This window comes from Pristiophorus japonicus, chromosome 19 (genome assembly GCF_044704955.1).
Source record: "Pristiophorus japonicus isolate sPriJap1 chromosome 19, sPriJap1.hap1, whole genome shotgun sequence".
Taxonomy (NCBI): Eukaryota; Metazoa; Chordata; class Chondrichthyes; family Pristiophoridae; genus Pristiophorus; species Pristiophorus japonicus.
Genome location: NC_091995.1, coordinates 73,450,089 through 73,475,076, shown reverse-complemented (window position 1 = coordinate 73,475,076; position 24,988 = coordinate 73,450,089). Strand labels below are relative to the sequence as shown.

General features: G+C 44.9%; 1 protein-coding gene across 4 annotated transcripts in view; it reads right to left on the bottom strand.

Annotated features, from left to right (window-relative positions):
- The window catches only part of LOC139229945 (TOM1-like protein 2), a 125,733-nt gene that overhangs the window by 58,348 nt on the left and 42,397 nt on the right, over positions 1-24,988 (bottom strand). For all 4 annotated transcript variants that reach the window (XM_070861601.1, XM_070861599.1, XM_070861600.1 and 1 more), the window contains 2 exons: positions 7,996-8,074; positions 5,284-5,433 (listed from right to left, as the gene is read on the bottom strand). In XM_070861601.1, the coding sequence (XP_070717702.1) occupies positions 5,284-5,433; positions 7,996-8,074 (229 nt within the window). The remainder of the gene's footprint in view (positions 1-5,283; positions 5,434-7,995; positions 8,075-24,988) is intronic.

Here is a 24,988-nt window from a genome sequence, read left to right as displayed (position 1 = left end):
AGAGCAGGCTCCAGTCGTCTTGTAGAACCGTTGCCACTGGACCAAGACCTAGTTGTCAAGCTCGTGTGGTGGCTGGTGTGCAATGGTCACCACAAGTTAAAAAAATTCACGTACAGGCATGCAATATTTGGTCCTTCACTGAAACACCTGTGAACTCATCCTTTTTTGGTGTGGAAGCAAGTCATCCTCATTTCGAGGGACCGCCTATGATGATGATGATGATGATGGTAGCACCCTCGTCCGAGTCAGAAGGTCATGGGTTCACTCCAGAGACTTGAGCACCAAAATCCAGGCTGACACTCCAGTGCAGAACTGAGCAAGTACTACACTGTCGGAGATGCCGTCTTTCAGATGAGACCTTAAACCAAGGCCCTGCCTGCTCTCTCAAATGTATGTAAAATATCCCATTGCACTATTTTGAAGAAGAGTAGGGGGAGTTATCCCCGGTAACCTGGCCAATATTTAACCCTCAGTTAAAATTACAAACAGATTATCTGCCCATTATCACATTATTGCTTGTGGGAGCTTGGTGTGGGCAAATTGGCTGCTGCATTTGCTCCATTACAACCGTGACTACACTTTAAAAGTGGGGAGAGTGTTCCAAATTCCCACTACCCTTTGTGTGAAGAAATACTTCCTGAAATCATCCCCCTGAACAACCTAGCTCTAATTTTAAGGTTATGCCCCCTTGTTCTGGACTGCCCCTCCAGAGAAAAGAGTTTCGATCTACCCTATCAAATCCTTCAATCATTTTAACAGTTTAAATAAATCATTCCTTAATCTTCTATACTCAAGAGAATATACCCTTGGGACTGTGCAGCCTATCCTCATAACTTAACCCTTCCGGTGAACCTGCGCTGCACCCACTCCAAGGCTAAAGTATCCTCCTTGAAGAGCTGAACACGATGGCTGTGTCTCACACGTTTGTTAGGAGGAAATTCTGTCTCATTCACCATTTTTATAGTGATAGTCTGACAGCGCGGTGGTAAAGTGTGGATGTAGACATTTTTAAAATCAGTATATAGAAACAAAAACTATGTGCTGGTGAATCAACACAGAAAAATACAGAATACTCGAGACTTTGGGCTGACAGACATGCTCTCATTACATTAGAACATAACAATCAGGAGCAGGAGTAGGCCAATCCTTCCCTTGAGCCAGCTCCGCCATTCAATAAGGTCATGGCTGATCATTCATTCAGTGCCCCTTTCCTGCTTTCTCTCCATATCCCTTGATCCCCTTAACCTTAAGAGCCATATCCAACTCCCTCTTGAATGTATCCAGTGAACTGGCATCAACAACTCTCTGCGGCAGGGAATTCCACAGGTTAACAACTCTCTGGGCCCAAGTTTCCACATGACGCGCGCCTGATTTTTAGGAGCAACTGGTGGAGAACGGACTATTTTAGAAATCGCAATTCTCCACATTTATTTTTCTGCAGTTCTAGTCAGGTAGAACAGTTCTAGTTTAGAACAGAATTTTTTCTTCAAAAGGGGCGTGTCCGGCCACTGACGCCTGATTTGAAAGTTTCCACAGTGAAAATGTACTCCAAACTAAAGTAGAATGGAGCCAGTGAAGATTTTTGTAGAACTGAAAAAACCTGTTCTACACATTAAAAAATCAGGCGCAGGTTACAAATTAGGCGTCCAGAACGAGGTGGGGGGGAGGGGAAGGGAACTTATTAAATTCGACAATAAATCCTTATTTATACTTCTACAAATAAATCCAACCTGAATAAACATTTATAAGCCAAGAAAAGATTAAATAAACCATCTTCCTACCTGTGTGAAAGTGCTTCAGCCAGGAAGAATTCTGCAGCCATTCGGGGGGGAGAAAGCCGTTCGTGTCGCTGAGCGGGAGGGAGGGGGAGAGAGAGAGAGAGAGAGAGAGAGAGAGAGAGAGAGAGAGAGAGAGAGAGAGAGAGAGAGAGAGAGAGAGAGAGAGAGAGAGAGAGCGAGAGAGAGGAGAGAGCGAGAGGGGGGGGAGAGAGAGAGAGAGAGAGAGAGCGAGAGAGAGAGCGCGAGAGAGAGAGAGCGAGAGAGAGAGAGCGAGAGAGAGAGAGCGAGAGAGGGAGGGAGGGAGGAAAAGAGAGGAGGGAGGGAGAGCAGGGGAGGGGGGGGTGGGAGAGAAGAGAGAGGGGGGCGGGTCGGGGAACAGGAGCGCGGGTCGGGTCGGGTCAGTTGGGGGGGGAAGCAGGTCTCAGGGCTGGGGGGGGGCGCGGGTGTCGGGTCGGGGGGGGGGGGGGGGGGGGGGAAAATCGGGTGTCGGGTCGGTTCTGGTTGGCGGGGGGTGGGGGGGGAAAAGAGGAGCGGGTGTCGGGTCTGGTCGGGGAGCAGGAGCTGGCCGTGGGAGGAGCCTTATTCACGCAGCCCCAGTGAGGCCATTCAGCCAGGGCTAGGGGCTGCGTGCTTCGGGCCCCTCCCACAGAGTTCGGCGCCTGGAGCTACTGCACTTGCGTGCCGACTGTAGCGCGCATGTGCAGAGGTCCCGGCACTGTTTTCAGCGCCGGGACCTGGCTCCGCCCCCCTACAGCTCATGCTGGCTGCGCCGAGGGCCAGAGAACCTGTAAGTCGGTGGAGAATACCGATGATTTTTTTAGGCGCCGTTTTAGGTGCGAAAAACGGGCGCCCAGCTCGGAGGAAACTTGTGGAAACTTGGGCCCTCAGTGAAGAAGTTTCTCCTCATCTCAGTCCTAAATGGCCTACCCCTTATCCTAAGACTACGTTCCCTGGTTCTGGACTTCCCCAACATCGGGAACATTCTTCCCGCATCTAACTTGTCCAGTCTCGTCAGAATCTTATACGTTTCTATGAGATCCTCTCTCATCCTTCTAAATTCCAGTGAATAAAGGCCCAGTTGATCCAGTCTCTCCTCATACGACAGCCCAGCCATCCCTGGAATCAGTCTGGTGAATCTTCGCTGCACTCCCTCAATAGCAAGAACGTCCTTCCTCAGACTAGGAGACCAAAACTGAACACAATATTCCAGGTGAGGCCTCACTAAGGCTCTGTACAACTGCAGTAAGACCTCCCTGCTTCTATATTCAAATCCCCGAGCTATGAAGGCCAACATACCATTTGCCTTCTTCACCGCCTGCTGTACCTGCGTGACAACTTTCAGTGACTGATGAACCATGACACCCAGGTCTCGTTGCACCTCCCCTTTTCCTAGTCTGCCGCCATTCAGATAATATTCTGCCTTCATGTTTTTGCCCCCCAAAATGGATAACCTCACATTTATCCACATTATATTGCATCTGCCATGCGTTTGCCCACTCACCGAACCTGTCCAAGTCACCCTGCAGCCTCTTAGCGTCCTCCTCACAGCTCACTCCGCCACCCAGTTTAGTGTCATCTGCAAACTTGGAGATATTACACTCTATTCCTTCATCCAAATTGTTAATGTATATTGTAAAGAGCTGGGGTCCCAGCACTGAGCCCTGCGGCACTCCACTAGTCACTGCCTGCCATTCTGAAAAGGACCCGTTTATCCCGACTCTCTGCTTCCTATCTGCCAATCAGTTCCCTATCCATGTCAGTACATTACCCCCCATACCATGTGCTTTGATTTTGCACAACAATCTCTTATGCGGGACCTTGTCAAAAGCCTTCTAAAATTCCAAACACACATCCACTGGTTCTCCCTTGTCTATTCTGCTAGTTATATCCTCAAAAAATTCCAGAAGATTCATCAAGCATGATTTCCCTTTCATAAATCCATGCTGACTTGATCCAATCCTGTCAGCGCTTTCCAAATGCGCTGCTATTTCGTCCTTCATGATCGATTCCAACATTTTCCCCACTACTAATTACCCGTTTTCTCTCTCCCTTTTTAAAAAAAAAAGTGTTACATTAGCTACCCTCCAGTCCATGGGAACTGATCCAGAGTCGATAGACTGTTGGAAAATGATCAATGCATCCACTATTTCTTTGGCCACTTCCTTGAGCACTCTGGGATGCAGACTATCAGGCCCCAGGGATTTATCGGCCTTCAATCCCATCAATTTCCCTAATACAATTTCCCGTGTAATAAGGGTATCCTTCAGTTCCTCCTCCTCACTAGACCCACTGTCCCCTAGTACCTTCAGAAGGCTATTTGTATCTTCCTTCGTGAAGACAGAACCGAAGTATTGGTTCAATTGGTCTGCCATTTCTTTGTTCCCCATTATAAATTCACCTGAATCCGACTGCAAGGGACCTACGTTTGTCTTTACTAATCTTTTTCTCTTCACATATTTATAGAAGCTTTTGCAGTCAGTTTTTATATTCCCTGTAAGCTTCCTCTCGTAATCTATTTTCCCCCTATTAATTAAACCCTTAGTCCTCCTCTGTTGAATTCTAAATTTCTCCCAGTCCTCAGGTTTGTTGCTTTTTCTAGCCAATTTATATGCCTCTTCCTTGGCTTTAACACTATCCTTAATTTCCTTTGTTAGCCATGGTTGAGCCACCTTCCCAGTTTTATTTTTACTCCAGACAGAGATGTACATTTGCTGAAGTTCATCTATGTGATCTTTAAATGTTTGCCATTGCTTATCCACCGTCAACCCTTTTGGTGTCGTTTGCCAGTCTATTCTAGCCAATTCACGCCTCATACCATCGAAGTTACCTTTCCTTAAGTTCAGGACCCTAGTTTCTGAATGAACTTTGTCACTCTCCATCTTAATAAAGAATTCTACCATATTATGGTCACTTTTCTCCCCCCCCCCCACCAAAGGGCCTCGCACAACAAGATTGCTAATTAGTCCCTTCTCATTACACAAAACCCAATATCTATCGATCTCGATCTTGAATATACTCAAAGACTGAGCCTCCACAGCCTTCTGGGTAGAGAATTCCAAAGATTCACCACCCTCTGAGTGAAGCAGTTTCTCCTCATCTCAGTCCTAAATGGCCGACCCCTATTCTGAGACTGTGACCCCTGGTTCTAGACACATCCTCCCTGCATCTACCCAGTCAAGCCTTGTAAGAATTTTGTATGTTTCAATGAGATCCCCTTTCATTCTTCTAAACTCTAGAGAATATAGGCCTAGTATACACAATCTCTCCTCATAGCACACAATCTCTCCTCATAGGACAATCCCCCCATCCCAGGAATCAGTCTGGATTTTTGCAGGAAGTGGATGATGGAAAGTAGTGTTTAGTCATGATGCTCTGGCCATCTTCGTGTGGGACAGCCTTGCTGAACCAGCTGGTCTTTTCTTCCCCGCCAATTTCATATGTTCGTAATGACTGGTGTTGATCAATCAGATATTGCAGACAGACGTGAGCTGTTGGTGCCACTTACCTGTATTAAGCTCAGCACTTTATCCTGTACTACGCTGGGTGGGTTGTTCTTGGGCAGAATGGTTTTTACCAATACGTCCTCCACAAACTCCCGACTGGCTACCATGGTATGGAACCGATGGCCACAGTTCTTCACACAGGTCTCCAGAACCTTGATTAGATAAAAAGTTAGACAAATTCAAACTTTAAATATGTTGATCCATTGAGCACAATTTTTTATAGCAGCCTTGATTCTAATTTTAACTTGAGTGCTGTGGTTGATTGCTGAACACTGGGACTGGGCTTCAAACATGCAACAGGCATGTAGGGAAAGAGGAAGAAGCAAGTTTCACTTGTATGGTGTTTTATCAGGTTTTCAGGATGCCCCAAAGAGTTTTACAACCAATAAATTACTTTTTGAACTGCAGTTACTGTTACGATCAGACCATGGTGACCGGGGACGCATTGCCCTCGACATCGTGATGTTGGCCACACTCAGGAACTCGTCCAGCTTTCTTTAGAATGCCTGCAGCAAATCCAACTCGACACCAGCTGACAACTTGTTCCATTGGTCGATGACTCTAAAAGCAGTACTTCCTGATATCTAACCTAATTCTGTGCCCCCTATCCTATCAAACTCAAATAGCCTATCCAGTTGGACTGAATTTAATGCCCTCAGTCAAATCTCCTCAAAGTCTCTGCTTTTCTGAAGTCAAAAGCCCCAGCTTGCAGCCAATCATGGTAACCAAAGGCCTTTAAACTAGGTGTCAATCTAGTGGACTGCCTCAGACCCTTTTCTAGGGCCTCCATCACCCACCATGTGAGGAGACCAAAACTCGACACAACATTCTAAATAAGGTGTAACCAAGGCTGTTGCCCAGAGTCAGTGACCCTGATATTAACAGGGAGGCGGGGAGAGTGCGGCAAGAACCTGGGAAGAACCCAGCAAGGCCCGGGCGTGGAGGCCCCGCTGATTGTAATGGCAGGGTTGCTGCGTCTGAATAATTTTGGGCCGACTCCCACCAAACAGCCGGCCAGGTGGACTGCCTGGCCAGTGGGAGGGAGCGGTGAGTAGCAGCAGGAGGGACCTAATGTGGATGGCCCCGGCAGTCATTCGGGAGGCAGAAGCTCCAGGTCGCGATTGGGGCTGGGGAGGCCGAAAACATCCTCGAGGCGCCTGCGGGGAGCACTCCTGCTCCTCCGAGCCCTCAAAGAGCGCTAAAAGGAGTAGATCTTGTATTTACTTTAGGCATTCAGCCCCTCTGCCTCAGATCTGCTGCTGTGAGCCCCCCAACTCAGGCCTCCCTTGTTAGTTAAATTTAAGTTGCGCCACCGATAATGCTATTGGGATGCGACCTTTGAATGTTAATTAGGCCCCCGCCTGCCTTTTGCAGGAGCCTCGTCGATGGCCTGATTTGTTTTTTTATATTTAAATGCCCAGGAATGGGGTTGGGTTGCTCGATCCCGATATTTTAATTCCGCTACCTCACAATTTTATTTCACTAAATATGGAGATGACCAAAGTTATCATCTTCAATTCCTGCCACAAGCACCATACGCTCCCTGACCACACAGTCTCGAGCTGAATCGGTCTGTGTGCAACCTTGGCATCCTACCTCAGCCTATCTGCTGCTGAAATCCTCATCCGTGTCTTTGTCATGTCCGGAGTCGACTACTCCAATGTTCTCCTGGCATGGCGTCCATTTTCCACCCTCTCAACTCTGCGGCCCATATCTTATCCCACGCCAAGTCCTGCTCAACAGTGCATTGGTCCCCAGTCTCCCACTGCCTCAAATTTAAAATTCATCTTTACGCTCAAATCCTTTCATAGCCTTTCCACCATCTCCAACTTGCTCTCGCACTATAACCCTCTCCCCTAACATTATAAACCCCTCCCAAAACACTCTATCCCTCTGACTTTGGCCGCAAACATTTTTCCCTTCATCCCACTGCGCCTTCCGCCATTTAGGCTCCACTCTCTGGAATTCCCTCCCTAAATCCTTTCGCCTCTCCACCTCCTTTAAGACCTCAAAACCCACTTGTTGGACAAGCTTTTGGTCACACTTCCTATTATTTCCTTCTTTGGCTCCGTATTCAATCATCCGTTAAAACTCTGCAGTCTGTAAAAATAAAATGTTCTCGTCACTACGAGAGGGGCAGGTGCAAGATGGACATAAATCTAACCAGGTATTCCCTCATCTACGAAATTATCCACTGCAAGATGTTGTTTTGATTAATATAGATTTTAATTCTTAAATTTATTTCATGTATAAAAGTTCTGAGATCATCTGCCATGCTTCAAAGTGTCAAAGATAAAAAGGAGGCAGGCATTTTATGACCTGAAAACTTACAAGCAGCTTCCAATGTTAGAGTTTAAAAAAAAAAGATGTAACTACCACTAATGCAAAAGCAAAATACTGCTATCAGGCTGGGATTGCTTATAGAAATGAGACATTGGGGAATAGACCAACTGAAACACAGCTCCATCTCATCAGCAGAATGTGGTGTGCATCACATGGTATAATGATCTCATCATTACAAAACACACATCATGCATGTAAACAATTTAATTCAAGTTATATTATTAAATAAAGATAACACTGCGCAACTCAACAGCACATAGCGCAACCACCGATAGCAACTGAGCACATGATATGTTTGCAAGTGCAATTTCCCATGACAACACTCTCGGCACAAATGAGCCTGTGTGTTAAAGATCAAGCCCAGGACTAACCGTCAGACACAGCATCACCTCACGAAAGTTTTTGTTCCCCGTAAGCCTTTTCCTCAAGGCCCTGATCGCATCCTTTGGTCTGAGGAACAAAGCAAAGATCCAATTAGAAAAATAAAAGGCAAAAGTGGCTTAACAATTTACAAGGCAAAACTGGCAGCGGAATTTGTTTTAAAAATTGTTGGTTAAACATTCTTAAAAAAAAAAATTCCCGAATGATTCAGAGAATTTATCCAAAAACTAATTGAACGAAGGAGGTCCCAAATTTGATCCCCAGTGTTGTGTAGAAATATGAACACTAAATCCCACATAATGACCACACTATGCACAAAATATTGTATTGAAAAATCTCAAAATATGTCGGGGATTGGATACATTTCTTTCTTCTTTCCCCTCACCCCCCACCCACCCCCACAAATGAAGTATCAGAACATTACATCAGGATTTACTATTCCTGCCGAGAATTCCAGGTCTCGTATCCAAGTTAGCTTGCCTCGATATGTTCCACATAACCCAATCTGAAAGATTGATTATTAACCAAGTCAGGTCAGTCCCAGTAGGACCATCGTGCATCACTTCTCTCTCGTTTGCCAGACTGAAGTCATACACAGCAATGCATCACTAACACCTTATTTGACTATATCTATAATAATGCGATTAATACCATCACAAGGTTTTACAAGATCTTGGGATTACAAGAAAAGCAACAAAATTTAAATCAGGAGCTGAGTAAACTTGGAAAGTACAATTTCTCAGCATTAGTTGCCAGTCACCTAACAACAGCATAACAGGGTTATATTGAAAGTCAAACATACAAGGTTAAAAGCACCATAATACTGCTAGCCTCCCAGTGTTACTGTAACTGATGGTGTGATTTTTGGATCACCTTCTCCCAGCCCCTCTCTCCTCCTTTAAGATGCTCCTCAAAACCCAACTCATTGACCAACATTCCACCGAGGAAGACAGAACTGTTCAGTGGCAGAGCCACCTTGCTAATCAACAACTTGCATTTATATAGCATTTTTAACATCCCAAGGCATTTCATAGGAGCGTTGATACAAATCCACACATGAGAGATTAGGACAGATGAGTAAAAGCTTGGTCAAAGAGGTAGATTTTAAGGGGTGTCTTAAAGGGAGAGAGAGGGGTAAAGAGGCTGAGAGGGTTAGGGAGGGATTCCAGAGTTTAGGGCCCAAGCAGCTGAAAACACGGCCACCAATGGTGGAGCGAAGAAAATTGGGGATGCACAAAGGCCAGAATTGGAGCAGAACGGAAATCATGGAGGCTTGTAGGGCTGGAGGAGATTACAAAGATAGTGAGGGGCGAGGCCATGGAGGGATTTGAAAACAAGGTTAAGAATTTTAAAAATCAAGATGTTAGCAGACCGGGAGCCAATGTCGTTGAGAGCACACAGGGGTGATGGTTGAACGGGACCTGGTGAGAATTAGGAAACAGGCAGCAGTTTTGGATAAGCTCAAGTCTATGGAGAGTACAAGGTGGGACGCCGGCCAGGGGAACATTGAATAGTTGAGTCTTGAGGTAACAAAAGCATGGATAATGGTTTCAGAAGCAGATAATCTGAGGCAGGAGCGGAGACGGGCGATAGTAATGACGTGCAAGGAGGTGATCTTGGTGGTGATGGAGAGGATATGGGGTCGGAAGCTAAGTTCAGGGTCACATAGGACACCAATGCTGTGAACAATCTGGTTCCGCCTGAGATGGTGGCCGGGGAGAGGGATGGAATCAGTGGCTAGGGAATAGAGTTTATGATGGGGACCGAAGACAATGGCTTTGATCTCCCCAATATTTAATTGGAAGAAATTTCTGCTCATTCAATACTGGATAAATATTGGCCAGGACTCCCCTGTTCTTCAAAATAGTGCCATGGGATCTTTTACATTTACTCAAGAGGGCAGATGCAGCCACGATTTAACGTCTCATCCAAGACACCATGGGGACAAGCAGCATGATAAATCAGAAGCAGGAGAGGGGTTGAGAGGGTTGGGGGTGAGGTAGAAGTGGGTATTGTCAGCGTACATGTGGAACCTGACATGGTACTTTTGGATGATGTCGTCAAGGTATTTTACTTTCTCTCTGTGATTAGAACCAGAAGTGGATGAATTTACTGTTGCTGCTTTGAAGGGGGTTGCCGGGCAAGCTGTGCAGTGCTCCAGGGAACCCCACAGCTGGCTTTTCAAACAAAAATTGCACATGCGTGGTATTTTGAATAGCCCATGCAATCCTTTTAAGGAGGCAGGAGGTTTCCATCTCACACCTGCACTGAGTGGAACGGAAGAACATGGAGGGTGGAAACGCACCCAGTCATTCCATGATGCAGTGCATTTGTGCAGCACTATTTCAGTTCCCACTCCAAAGCTCCAATAGGGGATTTCACATTGTTAATTGTAAAGTATTCGCTTTGTGGGTTCTTTGCTAAGAATTCATAGCAACACATTGCTATTAAGAGCTAGTTGGTTTATTAGCAAAGGTTTAACAATCACACTACACATTATCAGTTCATCCACCAGGCTCAAACCACCTGCCTCATCGTGGATCCCCCGAACCCAACTGGCTGGGGTTTTATTGAGTCTTGTGAACATCACGTGACTGGCTAAGCTGCTCCCAACTCACCAGCTCAACAAACCTGTGAGCATACTCACTGGTGCATACATTACAGCCTCATTTTTAAATCTTACCTATTTTGATTATAAAATTTTTTATATAAATCAAAATTCCCTATTTTTGTCACATTCATCATGTGGGAAATTTCTACCACCACCTACAACCAGCCACTTATTGTCCTGCATGGACACCCTCCTTCTGCACAGTGACCTGTATCAGATTTCCAGCTCCACTTGACATGCAGTTTAACAAGTCAGATGGTACAGAACTCAACACTGCATCTTTTCGCTGGAACACTGCATACATTACACTAATCACAACAACAAAGTCCTTTCCTTTTTATTTATCAGAGAGATTGAACTTTTAAGGGTTGCACTCCTGGATGAGACACCCGTGCATCTCCCTAGTTCAGTTGGCAGCCTTCCCGCCCAGGACCACAAGAGTTTTGGTTTCAGCCCCTCACTAGTATTCGAGTTGTATAATCGAACTGAAAAAGTTCTGCACTGTCAAAGGTGCCATCCCTTTCATCAGACGTTAAATGGAGGTCCTTGGCTGCCTGCTCCCGTTGATGCTAAAAAGCCATCGTGGGAAGATGGGCAAGTTAAACACTGTGGGAGGATGAGCTGAAATGGGTGAGAGGGCCACCTTCCTCATAACCTTACGTTTTTGTTTAAACTAAAAGGATTGGATGCAATGTTGTGATTAATGCAGGCGAGCCATAAAAATAAAACATTTGGTAAGGAATTCTTTGTTTATTTTACTGACTAAGTGGGCTTGGTATAAACTATCAGAGGGATTTTGCCCTCGGGAGTGCCAGTAATTTAGAGCATTTGGGATAAAGGACTTTCAATATTTGGTTGCATTTACAAGCTATTAAATTCACAAAACACTAAATTGTTTACTTAGTTTATGATAAATAGCGAACATTTCGTCATGGACTTATTGTTTAAACCAGAAATGTAATGTTTCCTAAGCGATACAATAGCACTTCAAAATTAGCCACGTGTCAGACTCAGTGGGTAGCACACTCGCCTCGGAGTCAGAAGATCATGGGTTCAAGACCCACTCCAGAGACTTGAGCACCAAAATGTAGGCTGACACACCATTGCAGTACCGAGGGAGTGCTGCACTGTTGCAGGTGCCGTCTTTTGGATGAGACATTAAATCATGACTCCATCTGCCCTCTTGGGTAAATGTAAAAGATCCCATGGTATTAGTTTGAAGAGTTATCCCCGGTCTCCTGGCCAATATTTATCCCTCCATCAAAGTCACTCTTGTCATTACCACATTGCTGTTGCTGTTTGTGGGAGCTTGCTGTGTGCAAATTGGCTGCTGCGTTCCTTATATTACAACAGTGACTACAATTTCAAAAAGTACTTCATTGGCCGGAAAGGGCTTTGGAATATCTGGTGGTTGTGAAAGGTGCTATATAAAAGCAAGTCTTTCTTCCTTTTAATATAGATAGCTTTTATTTAATGGGAATGTATATTGATGGGTGAGGAAATTGATCTCATATTTTCCAATTAACCAGCTTGATGCGTATTTTGTTCACTTAGTCTTAAACCAACTGAGAATATTAGTGACGCCAGTCAATGGCCAACAATATCATACAGCAGATTCCACAACAGGCATGGTTAGTGCCACATACTCCGAGAACAGCCACACCTTGATCTCCGTGAAGCATCTTACCAAGGGCCATGTATGCTAAGTATGCACAACCAACAGCAACCATAGGAAGACTATGTTGTGCAACAGCAAAGGGAACAGGACGGTTTAGTTCTGCAACATGTCTGAAGCAGTTTCTATCAGAGAAACCACCCAAACCCCACCCCACCCCACCCAAAGTCATAAACGTTCAGCACTGTCAAACACTCAATTCATCTGGAGCCAAAAGATCACGTTTGTTCCTACTTTTGTTTGTGGGATCTTGCTGTGTGCTAAATGGCTGCAGCATTTGCCCGAATTACAGCAGTCATCAAACTTCAAAGAAACTCACCATATGTGGTGTGTTCGGTTACATTTGTGAAAGACATTAAGGCACGAGATAAATTTGCCCTTATTTTATTTTCAAAGAAAATATAAGGAATTCTGCCAGTGTAAGTTTCAGTATCTAAATTCAAGGTTTTGTCTCTTAGAGAGCAATGAAGCTTCACATCTTGAGTCATTATCAACTGCCACTTCTTAATGCGAGTGTGACATATTAAAGAGATTCCAAATCAATTTTTTTTAGATACACACACAATGTTTTTCCCCAGTCCTGGCTCAGGATGTGTTCCACCTAAGGGTTACCAGGGATCCGCAAGATCCTGCAAATCCCCTGGGAGGATAGACGCACCAACATCAATGTTCTGGCTCAGGCCAACATCCCCAGCATCGAAGCACTGATCACACTCGATCAGCTCCATTGGGCGAGCCACATTGTCCGCATGCCCGACACAAGACTCCCAAAGCAAGCGCTCTACTCGGAACTCCGACATGGCAAGTGATCCCCAGGTGGGCAGAGGAAATGTTTCAAGGACACCCTCAAAGCCTCCTTGATAAAATACAACATCCCTACCAACACCTGGGAGTCCCTGGCCAAAGACCACCCTAAGTGGAGGAAGAGTATCCGGGAGGGCGTTGATCACCTCAAGTCTTGTCGCTGAAAGCACGCAGAAAACAAGCGCAGGCAGCAGAAGGAGCGTGCGGCAAACCAGACTCCCCACCCACCCTTTCCTTCACCTGTGATAGAGGCTGTAATTCCCATATTGGACTGTACAGCCACTCGAGAACTCACTTTTAGAGTGAAAGCAAGTCTTCCTCGATTTCAAGGGACTGCCTATGATGATGATGACCAGGATCCACTGAAAGCCCCCAGCTCAGATTGCATAAATGTGAAATCCAAACTTCAAATCAGTTTGATGATGGCTGGATACAGCTTGCACTAATGCAGTGCCATTAACAACAACTTTTACTTATAGAACAGTTTTAACCTAGTAAAACGACCCAAGGCGCTTCACAGCAGTATTATAAGACAAAACAGATAAATTTGACACCGAGCCACACAAGAAGAAATTATGGCAGGTTGGTCAGAGGTAGGTTTTAAGGAGTGTCTTAAATGAGGAAAGAGGCAGAGAGGTTTAGGGAGGGAGTTCCAGAACTTAGGGCCTAGGCAGCTGAAGGTACAGCCACCAACGGTTGAATAGTTATAATCAGTGATGCTCAAGAGGGCAGAATTTGAGGAGCGCAGACATCTCGTGGGGTTGTGAGGCTGACATTGATTACAGAGATAGGGAGGGATTTGTAAACAAGGAGGAGAATTTTGAAATTGAGGCATTGTTTAACCGGGAGCCAATGTAGGACAGCAAGCATAGATGGATGATCGTGACTTGGTGCAAGTTAGGACACGGGCTGCCAAGTTTTGGATGACCTTAAGTTTACGTAGTGTAGAACAAGGGAGGCCAACCAGGAGTGTTGGAGTAGTCAAGTCGAGAAGTAACAAAGGCATGGGATGAGGGTTTCAGCAGCAGAAGAGCTGAGGCAGGGGCGGAGGCGAACAATGTTACGGACGGAGGTGGAAAAAGGCGGTTTTAGTTATGCCATGGATATGTGGCTGGAAACTCATTTCAGGGTCAAATATGATGTCAAGGTTGCGAACAGTCTGGTTTAGCCTCAGATAGATGCTAGGGAGAGGGATGGAGTCAGTGGTTAGGGAACGGTGTTTGTGGCGGTGACCAAAGACAATGGCTTCGGTTTTTCCAATATTTAATTCGAGAAAATTTCTGCTCATCCAGTACTGGATGTCAGACAAGCAGTCTGACAATTTAAAAGACCATGGAGGGGTCGAGAGAAGCAGTGGAGAGGTCGACTGGATGTCGTCAGCGTACATGTGGAAATTGACTCAGTTTTTGGATATCGCCAAGGGACAGCATATAGATGAGAAATAGGAGGGGGCCAAGGATAGATCCTTCGGAGACACCAGAGCTAACGATGCAGGAGTGGGAAGGGAAGCCTTTGCAGGAGATTTTCTGGCTATGATTAGATAGATAAGAATGGAACCAGGCGAGTGCAGTCCCACCCAGCAGGACAGTGGTGGAGAGGTGTTGGGAGGAGGATGGAGTGGTCAACCGTGTCAAAGGCTGCAGACAGATCCAGGAAGACTAGGAGGGATAGTTTACCTTTGTCACAGTCACAAAGAATGTCATTTATGACTTTCATGAGAGTCGTTTCAGTACTGTGGCAGGGGCGAAAACCAGATTGAAGGGATTCAAACACTGAATTCAGGGAACGATGGTCACGGATTTGGGAGGCAACAAGACGTTGAAGAACAAAAAATGCATCCCAAGGTGCTTCACAGAAAAAGAACAGACACTGAGACCTTGTGGGAGAGTTCAGAGAGATGATCAAGGAGATGAGTATGGAGAAGTATTTTTTTTTTTAAAAAGGCAGAAAGAGGGACTTAGAAGTGGAGGGCTTTACACAGTTACAGAGAATCCAACAGCACAGAAACAGGCCATTCGGCCCAACTGGTCTGTGCCACCTCCCACCCCTCTTCATCCAACCCCACCAGCATATCCTTCTATGCCAAATTTAATTTGTTTTATCTTATAACACTTCTGTAAAGCGCCTTGGGACATTTTACTACGTTAAAGGTGCTATATAAAAACAAGTTGCTGTTGTTGTGCCTTTCTCCCTAATGTGCTTATCGAGCATCCCCTTCAAGAAATCTATGCTATTCGCCTCAACCATGTCATGTGGTAGCGAGTTCATTCTAATCACTCTCTGCGTAAAGAGGTTTCTCCTGAATTCCGTATTGGATTTATTAGTAACTATTTTATATTTATGACCTCTAGTTTTGGACTCCCCCACAAGTGGAAATATCTTCTCTACGCCTACCCTATCAATTCCATCAGATTCTTAAAGACCTCTATAAGGTAACCCCTTAGCCTTCTCTTTGCTAGAGAAAAGAGCCTTGGCCAGTTCAGTCTATCCTGATAGGTATATCTTCTCTGTTCTGGGATTATAGAAACATAGAAAATAGGTGCAGGAGTAGACCATTTGGCACTTCGAGTCTGCACCACCATTCAATATGATCATGCAACCTCAGTACCCCATCCCTGTCTTCTTTCCATACCCCTTGATCCCTTTAGCCGTAAGGGCCACATCTAACTCCCTTTTGAATATGTCCAATGAACTGGACTCAACAACTTTCTGTGGCAGAGAATTCCACAGGTTCACAACTCTCGGAGAAAAAGTTTCTCCTCATCTCAGTCCTAGATGGCTTACCCCTTAGCCTTAGACTGTGACCCCTGGTTCTGGACTTCAACATCTGGAACATTCTTCCTGCATCTAACCTGTCCAGTCCCTTCAGAATTTTATAAGTTTCTATGAGATTCCCTCTCATTCTTCTAAATTCCAGTGAGTATAAGCCTAGTCGATTCATTCTTTACTCATATGTCAGTCCTGCCATCCCTGGAATCAGTCTGGTAATCTTCGCTGCACTCCCTCAATAGCAAGAATGTCCTCCCTCAGATCAGGGGACCAAAACTGCATACAACATTCAAGGTGCGGTCTCACCAAGGCCCTGTACAACTGCAGTAAGACCTCCCTGCTCCGATACTCAAATCCTCTCGCTATGAAGGCCAACTTGCCATTCGCTTTCTTTACTGCCTGCTGTACCTGCATGCCTACCTTCAATGACTGATGTACCATGACACCCAGGTCTCGTTGCACCTCCCCTTTTACTAACCGGTCACCATTCAGATAATAATCTGCCTTCCTGTTTTTGCCACCAAAGTGGATAACCTCACATTTATCCACATTATACTGCATCTGCCATGCATTTGCCCATTCACCTAGCCTGTCCAAGTCCCCTGCAGCCTCTTAGCATCCTCCTCGCAGCTCACACTGTCACCCAGCTTAGTGTCATCTGCAAACCTGGAGATATTACATTCAATTCCTTCATCTAAATCATTAATATATATTGTAGATAGCTGGGGTCCCAGCACTGAACCCTGCAGCACCCCACGAGTCACTGCCTGCCATTCTGAAAAGGACCCGTTTATTCCCATTCTTTGCTTCCTGTCTGCCAACCAGTTCTCTATCCACGTCTATACATTACCCCCAATACCATGTGCCTTAATTTTGCATACTAAATCTTGTGTGTGGGACCTTGTCAAAAGGCTTTTGAAAATCCAAATACACCACATCCACTGGTTCTCCCTTATTCACTCTACTAGTTACATCCTCAAAAAATTCTAGAAGATTTGTCAAGCATGATTTCCTTTTCCTAAATCTGTGCTGACTTGGACTGATCCTGTCACTGCTTTCCAAATGCGCTGCTATTAAATTTTAATAATTGATTCCAGCATGTTCCCCACCACCGATGTCAGGCTAACCGGTCTATAATTAATTCCCTGTTTTCTCTCTCCCTCCTTTTTTAAAAAGTGGGGTTACATTAGCTACCCTCCAATCCATAGGAACTGAACCAGAGTCCTTGGAATGTTGGAAAATGACCACCAATACATCCACTATTTCTAGGGCTACTTCCTTAAGTACTCTGAGATGCAGACTATCAGGCCCTTGTGAATCTTTTTTGCACCTTCTCCAGTGCCTCTATGTTCTTTGTATAATATGGAGACCAGAACTGTATACAGTACTCCAAATGTTGTCTAACCAAGGTTTGATACAAGTATAACAGTTTAGTTCAGAGAGTAAGGCCGAGATGATGGCCCAGCCACCATAATGGAAAACATTTAGGGGCAAGGGCAGAAGCTGGAGCAGAGGCCAAAATGAGAATCATATGAAGGGCAATTAGGAATGGGCAATAAATGCTGGCCTTGCCAGTGACGCCTACATCCCACGAACGAATAAAAAAAAATGCAAGGCTGGCAGAGATTGCAGAGGCAGGGTGACAAGGCAATGTTAACAGTGATTTTAAATTGAATGCATTCGGGGACAGAGAGCCAGTGAGGTGAGAGAGGGAGAGAAGAAAGAGAACCACAAAACTACAGTGGGAATAGACTGCTGGTCAATAGTGGGATGGGATGTTCAACTCAACTTAACAAATCAAATATAGAAATTGTAGACTAGAAGTGTAAGCTAGCAGGCTCGAGGGGCCATATGGCCTACGCCTGATTCCTATTTCTTATGTTATGTAAATACCAAAAATGGAAAGAATGTGAACAGACCTTGTTCAACATATTTCATAAATAATAAATCTCTAGGGCGTTTCCAGTCCACATCGCATATTTTATCAAAAATAACCCTCACACCCAATATGTCACCATAAACTTGAATTGGACACATCACTCTGCATGCCAATCCCATTACAAACCACGATATTAGAAATATAGAAAATAGGTGCAGGAGTAGGCCATTCGGCCCTTCGAACCTGCACTGCCATTCAATAAGATCATGGCTGATCATTCCCTCAGTACCCCTTTCCTGCTTTCTCTCCATACCCCTTGATCCCTTTAGCGGTAAGGGCCATATCTAACTCCCTCGTGAATATATCCAATGAACTGGCATCAACAACTCTGAGTGAAGAAGTTTCTCCTCATCAGTCCTAAATGGCCTACCCCTTATCCTAAGACTATGTCCCCTGGTTCTGGACTTACCCAACATCGGGAACATTCTTCCCGCATCTAACCTGTCCAGTCCCGTCAGAATCTATATGTTTCTGTGAGATCCCCTCTCATCCTTCTAAACTCAAGTGAATAAAGGCCCAGTTGATCCAGTCTCTCCTCATATGACAGTCCAGCCATCCCTGGAATCAGTCTGGTGAACCTTCGCTGCACTCCCTCAATAGCAAGAACGTACTTCCTCAGACTAGGAGACCAAAACTGAACACAATATACCAGGTGAGGCAACTGCAGTAAGACCTCCCTGCTCCTATACTCAAATCCCCTAGCTATGAAAGCCAACATACCATTTGCCTTCTTCACCGCCTGCTGTACCAAGTCACCCTGCAGCCTCTTAATGTCCTCCGCACAGCTCACACCGCCACTCAGTTTAGTGTCATCCGCAAACTTGGAGATATTACACGGAATTCCTTCATCTAAATCGTTAATGTATATTGTAAAGAGCTGGGGTCGCAGCACTGAGTCCTGCGGCACTCCACTGGTCACTGCCTGCCATTCTGAAAAGGACCCGTTTATCCCGACTCTCTGCTTCCTGTCTGCCAAACAGTTTCCTATCCACATCAGTATATTACCCCCAATACCATGCGCTTTGATTTTGCACACCAATCTCTTGTGCGGGACCTTGTCAAAAGCCTTTTGAAAGTCCAAATACACCACATCCACTGGTTCGCCCTTGTCCACTCTACTCGTTACATCCTCAAAAAATTCCAGAAGATTCGTCAAGCATGATTTCCCTTTCATAAATCCATGCTGACTTGGTCCGATCCTGTCACTGCTTTCCAAATGCGCTGCTATTTCTTCCTTAAGAATTGATTCCAACATTTTCCCCACTGATGTCAGGCTAACCGGTCTATAATTACCCGTTTTCTCTCTCCCTCCTTTTTTAAACATTGGTATAACATTAGCTACCCTTCAGTCCATAGGAACTGATCCAGAGTCAATACACTGTTTGAAAATGATCACCAATGTATTCACTATTTCTAGGGCCACTTCCTTAAGTACTCTGGGATGCAGACTATCAGGCCCCGGGGATTTATCGGCCTATAAAATCCCATCAATTTCCCGAACACAATTTCCCGCGTAATAAGGATATCCTTCAGTTCCTCCTTCTCACTAGACCCACTGTCCCAGAGTACCTTCAGAAGGTTATTTGTATCTTCCTTTGTGAAGACAGAACCGAAGTATTGGTTCAATTGGTCTGCCATTTCTTTGTTCCCCATTGTAATAATTTCACCTGAATCTGAGTGCAAGGGACCTACGTTTGTCTTTACTAATCTTTTTCTCTTCACTAATCTTTTTCTCTTCACATATTTATAGAAGCTTTTGCAGTCAGTTTTTATATTCCCTGCAAGCTTCCTCTCGTACTCTATTTTCCCCCTATTAATTAAACCCTTAGTCCTCCTCTGTTGAATTCTAAATTTCTCCCAGTCCTCAGGTTTGTTGCTTTTTCTCGCCAATTTATATGCCTCTTCCTTGGCTTTAACACTATCCTTAATTTCCCTTGTTAGCCATGGTTGAGCCACCTTCCCCGTTTAATTTTACTCCCGACAGGGATGTACAATTGCTGAAGTTCATCCATATGATCTTTAAATGTTTGCCATTGCTTATCCACCGTCAACCTTTTAAGTACCCTTTGCCAGTCTATTCTAGCCAATTCACGCCTCATATCGTCAAAGTTACCTTTCCTTAAGTTCAGGACCCTAGTTTCTGAATTAATTGTGTCACTCTCCATCTTAATAAAGAATTCTACCATATTATGATCACTCTTCCCCCAAGGGGCCTCGCACAAGATTGCTAATTAGTCCCTTCTCATTACACATCACCCAGTCTAGGATGGCCAGCTCTCTAGTTGGTTCCTCGACATATTGGTCTGGAAAACCATCCCTAATACACCCCAGGAAATCCTCCTCCACCACATTGCTACCAGTTTGGTTAGTCCAATCAATGTGTAGATTAAAGTTGCCCATGATAACTGCTATATCTTTATTGCACACATCCCTTATTTCCTGTTTGTTGCTGTCCCCAACCTCACTACTATTGTTTGGTAGTCTGTGCACAACTCCCATTAACGTTTTCTGCCCTTTGGAATTCCGCAGCTCCACCCATACCGATTCCACATCATCCAGGCTAATGTCCCTCCTTACTATTGCATTAATTTCCTCTTTAACCAGCAATGCCACTCCACCTCCATTTCCTTTCTGTCTATCCTTCCTAAATGTTGAATACCCCTGGATGTCGAGTTCCCAGCCTTGGTCACCCTGGAGCCATGTCTCCGTGATGCCAATTACATCATATCCGTTAACTGCTGACTACGCAGTTAATTCGTCCACCTTATTCCGAATACTCCTCGCATTGAGGCACAGAGCCTTCAGGCTTGTCCTCAACACACTTTGCCCCTTTAGAATGTTTCTGTAATGTAGCCCTTTTTGTTTTTTGTCTTGGGTTTCTCTGCCCTCCACTTTTACCATTCTTCTTTCTATCTTTTGCTTCTGCCTCCATTTTATTTCCCTCTGACTCCCTGCATAGGTTCCCATCCCTCTGCCATGTTAGTTTAACTCCTCCCCAACAGCACAAGCAAGCACTCCCCCTAGGACATTGGTTCCAGTCCTGCCCAGGTGCAGACGGTCCAGTTTGTATTTGTCCCACCTCCCCCAGAACCAGTTCCAATGCCCCAGGAATTTGAATTCCTCCCTCTTCCACCACTCCTCAAGCCACATATTCATCTGAGCTATCCTGCGATTCCTAGCACGTGGCACTGGTAGCAATCCTGATATTGGCCCCGAAATTCCGGTTTGGCCTTCCCGCGGGCATTTTAGAGAAAAAAAAAAGCACCTACCTTAAGCTGCTGCCCACGTTCGACTTTCTAATGCTGAGGCCTCTACTTCGACTGCGATTCGCAGCGTGTGCACGTCGACGCGTGCGCAGGCCTACAGCTGGGGTCACATGGCTCTGGGCAGCCAATCAGGTAAGGTATCATTGTGCACGTCGACGCGTGCGCAGGCCTACAGCTGGGGTCACATGGCTCTGGGCAGCCAATCAGGTAAGGTATCATAGTAATAGGAGTTCCACAGGGTCCTAAACTCTTATTACTATGATTGTGATAGAGCCCGAAATAAACACCCAAAACACTAATAAAATAGAAAATAATTACACTACATTCATTTAAATTAAAGTTATTAATATCTTTAAAAAAAAATTCCCGATTTAAAAAAAATGTTTTTAAAATAAACTTACCGTTGTGGGAAGGGTTTTTAATGATAAAATATGTTTTAATTATTTTTATATGTTTGTATTTTTTAATACACTTACACCTGTAAACGTAGGCTATGCGCCTGCTTTTTCAGGCGCAAGATTTTTGAGGACATTTTTAAGCGTAAATATCGGAAATTTCCACTTACAAGTGTCCTCGCTCCCGAGATGCAGCCATCTGTCAAGCCAGAAACTTGACAGATCGGAAAAGCCAGTTACCAGCGCATGTGCATTGCGCGCTGGAAACCAGCATTTCCGATACCTTCCCGGGTCCGTAGGAACTCCAATAATTCAGGGCCAATAATACATTACTAAATATACACAGCAAACTATTTATTTAAAATTGTATATTCACTACAGTTTAAAAAATGAATACATGCTATTATTTAATGGTTCATTCACGAAAGGGATGAGGGAACAAAACACAAATAGCTTGGGCAGGTCTCAATCTGCTGGTTACTGAAGTATAAAGAGGCTAACTGGACTTGCCAAAATTACTTCATGCAGGTCCTTCTTGAAAAGGTGAGCAAAGAGCATGTAATACATGCTGACCAGTCAGCATTTTCACCTTGTTTCCTCTTGTTAGCCTTTGGCAGCAAAATTCAATTTCAACTTACCATGCTGCACTGAAATCAGCCTATAAAAGCACCTTGGCAAAGTTGGTCCTGTACATGTGCGTTTGATTTGATAGCTTCAATACTCCAAACGCAGCAAGTCTCGGGCACCACCACTTAAGTCTACAAGCAAATTCTGTGTGATGCGTTCACTTGCTATCACTCTCTGTTCTTCCTCTCACTGGCTGAATGCGTTTGTTCTGATCAACGGGCCGTAACTGTGTGGTTTTAGTGGATCATAGTCTCGTGGTACAGAGGATAATAGTGCCAGTATTTTAGAGTTGTCGGAATTTCTGTAAGGAAAATAACTTTCTAATCACAGCAGGGCTTTAACGCTGCTTCAGTGACAAGGATGTTTACATAGGATGGACAGCACAGAAAAAGGCCAACTAGTCCATGCCAGCATTTATGCTCCACTTGAGCCTCCTCCAGTCTTTCCTCATCCAACTATCAGCATCACTCCTCTATTCCTTCTCCCTCATATGCTTATCAGACCTCTCCCTTAAATGCATCTATACTATTCACTTCAACCACTCTGTGGTAGCGATCTCCACATTCTCACCAATCTCTGGGTAAAGATGTTTCTTCTGAATTCCGTATTTGATTTCTTGGTGACGATCTTATATGGATGGCCCTGAGTTTTGCTCTCTGTGTCTAACTATCAAAACCTTTCATAATTTTAAAGACCTCGATTAGGTCACCCTCAGCTTTCACTTTTCAACAGACCCAGCCTGTTCATCTTTTACTGATGGGTATAACCTGGCAAACAAGCTGTGTGTTCATCATTTCATTGTCTCCTGAGCTGGTAATGCCTGGATTCTAGTCTCGGCGTAGGGTATGGGAACGATTCAGTTTATGCTGGTTATTTGCTTCTATTCCACTAAATAAGTGAATTCAGTGAAGTCAGTGACTGACCATTGAGGGACAATCAAGTTATTGAAATCACTCCTGGAGAAACTTTCTCGTGTGTAAATTGTGAGCAGGTCATGGAGCAAATTACATCCATTGTTTTGGGAAATATTTAAAAGCTGTGCACCCACTCACCCCTGCCAACAATCACACAAATTCAGGATTAGCAGTTAAGACAACTGCTAATGAGCAGAGGGTCTGGCCCACATAAAGCCAGTGAACTGGATTCACCGTATTGACAGAACAGGCATAAAATTTCATGGCAAGTCAGGGTTTTTTTTTATTAAAAAGATTGTGTCTACTTGTCAGCATTTGCTGACAAAATCTGTGTGGGATTCGAATTTCCCACACTGTCCAAGATCACCCAGAATGCTGCACACTAATTCTCTTTGCATGTACACAGAACTTGTATGCATGCAATGATGCTGTGCTGGCAATGATGGTGCCCGGTAGCACGCATGAAGTCATTTAAAGTATATTTTTCTGGTTACTACTTGCAATGTGCAAGCTGTGGCTTCGTGGGTAGCACTCTCGCCTCAGAAGGTCGTAGGTTCAAGTCTCACTTCAGAGACTTGAGCACAAAAATCTAGGCTGACACTCCAGTGCAGCACAGAGGGAGTGCTGCACTGTTGGAGGTGCCGTCTTTCGGATGAGACGTTAAACGGGGGCCCTGTCTGCTCTCTCAGACGGACGTAAACAATCCCATGGCACTATTTTGAAGAAGAGCAGGGAAGTTCTCAGTGTCCTGGCCAATATTTATCCCTCAACCATCACTAAAAACAGATTTTTTGGTCATTAGCACATTGCTGTTTGTGGAACCTTGTGTACAAATTGGCTGCCGTGTTTCTGTCATTACAACACTTCAAAAGTCCTTCATTGGCTGTAAAGCGTTTAACATTGAGGTCGTAAAAGGCACTATACAGGTATAAAGACAAACTAATATGGTTTTCTTTTTCTTGTTTTGAAATTCCTCAGTAAAATGTGCGGTGCTCTCTGCGCCTCCTATTGTCTGGCTTCCCCTTTCCCAAACCATGAGCAGTCCAGGATCACAATGGGGTCATCCATTAACCTCGATTACATCACAGACTGGATTGAGTTTCAGCACCTTTCACGTCCCAACTGGTCTCTTAGCTAAAATCATCACAGTGGGGCAATCCACTGTTGGAATGCCAGGGCTCAGAATGGTGTGACAAAGGCCTTCGAGCATACTCCAACCACGCACTTCCCTACGCAACAAGACCAGCTTAAAAGCATTGAGGTATTTTTTGGGGGGGCGGGGGGTGGGGGTGGGGGTTACTATTTACTAGACAATTGCTTACATGCCAAACTGTCGTCACTTCTTAGATAGTATTTGCTGATGAACATTATCGTGGGATTGAGGTCTAACGAGGCAAGGGAATACACATTGCATGGTGCAACACTGAAGTGTAGAGGAACAAAGAGACCTTGGAGTATAGGTCCACAGGTCCCTGAAGGTAGGCGGCCAGGTAGATAAGGTTAAGAAGGCATATGGAATACTTGCCTTTATTAGTCAAGGCATGGAGGGAAGGAGATTATGCTTGAACTGTATAAAACACTGGTTAGGCTGCAGCTGGAGTAGTATGTGCAATTCTGGTCACCACATTACAGGAAAGATGCGATTCCACTGGAAAGGGCAGAGAGGGGATTTACAAGAATGTTGCCTGGACTGGAGAATTGTGGCTATGAGGAAAGATTGGAGATGCTGGTCTGTTTTCTTTGGAACAGAGGAGGCTCAGGGGAGACCTGATTGAGGTGTATAAAATTATGAGTGGATAGGAAGGACCCGTTTCCCTTGGCAGAGGGGTCAACAACCAAGTGGCATAGATTTAAAGTAATTGGGGGCAGGTTTAGAAGAGATACGAGGGGAAATGTCTTCACCCAGAGGATGGTGGGGGTCTGGAACTCACTGCCTGAAAGGGTGGTCGAGGCAGAATTTAAAAGATACTTGGATGTACACTT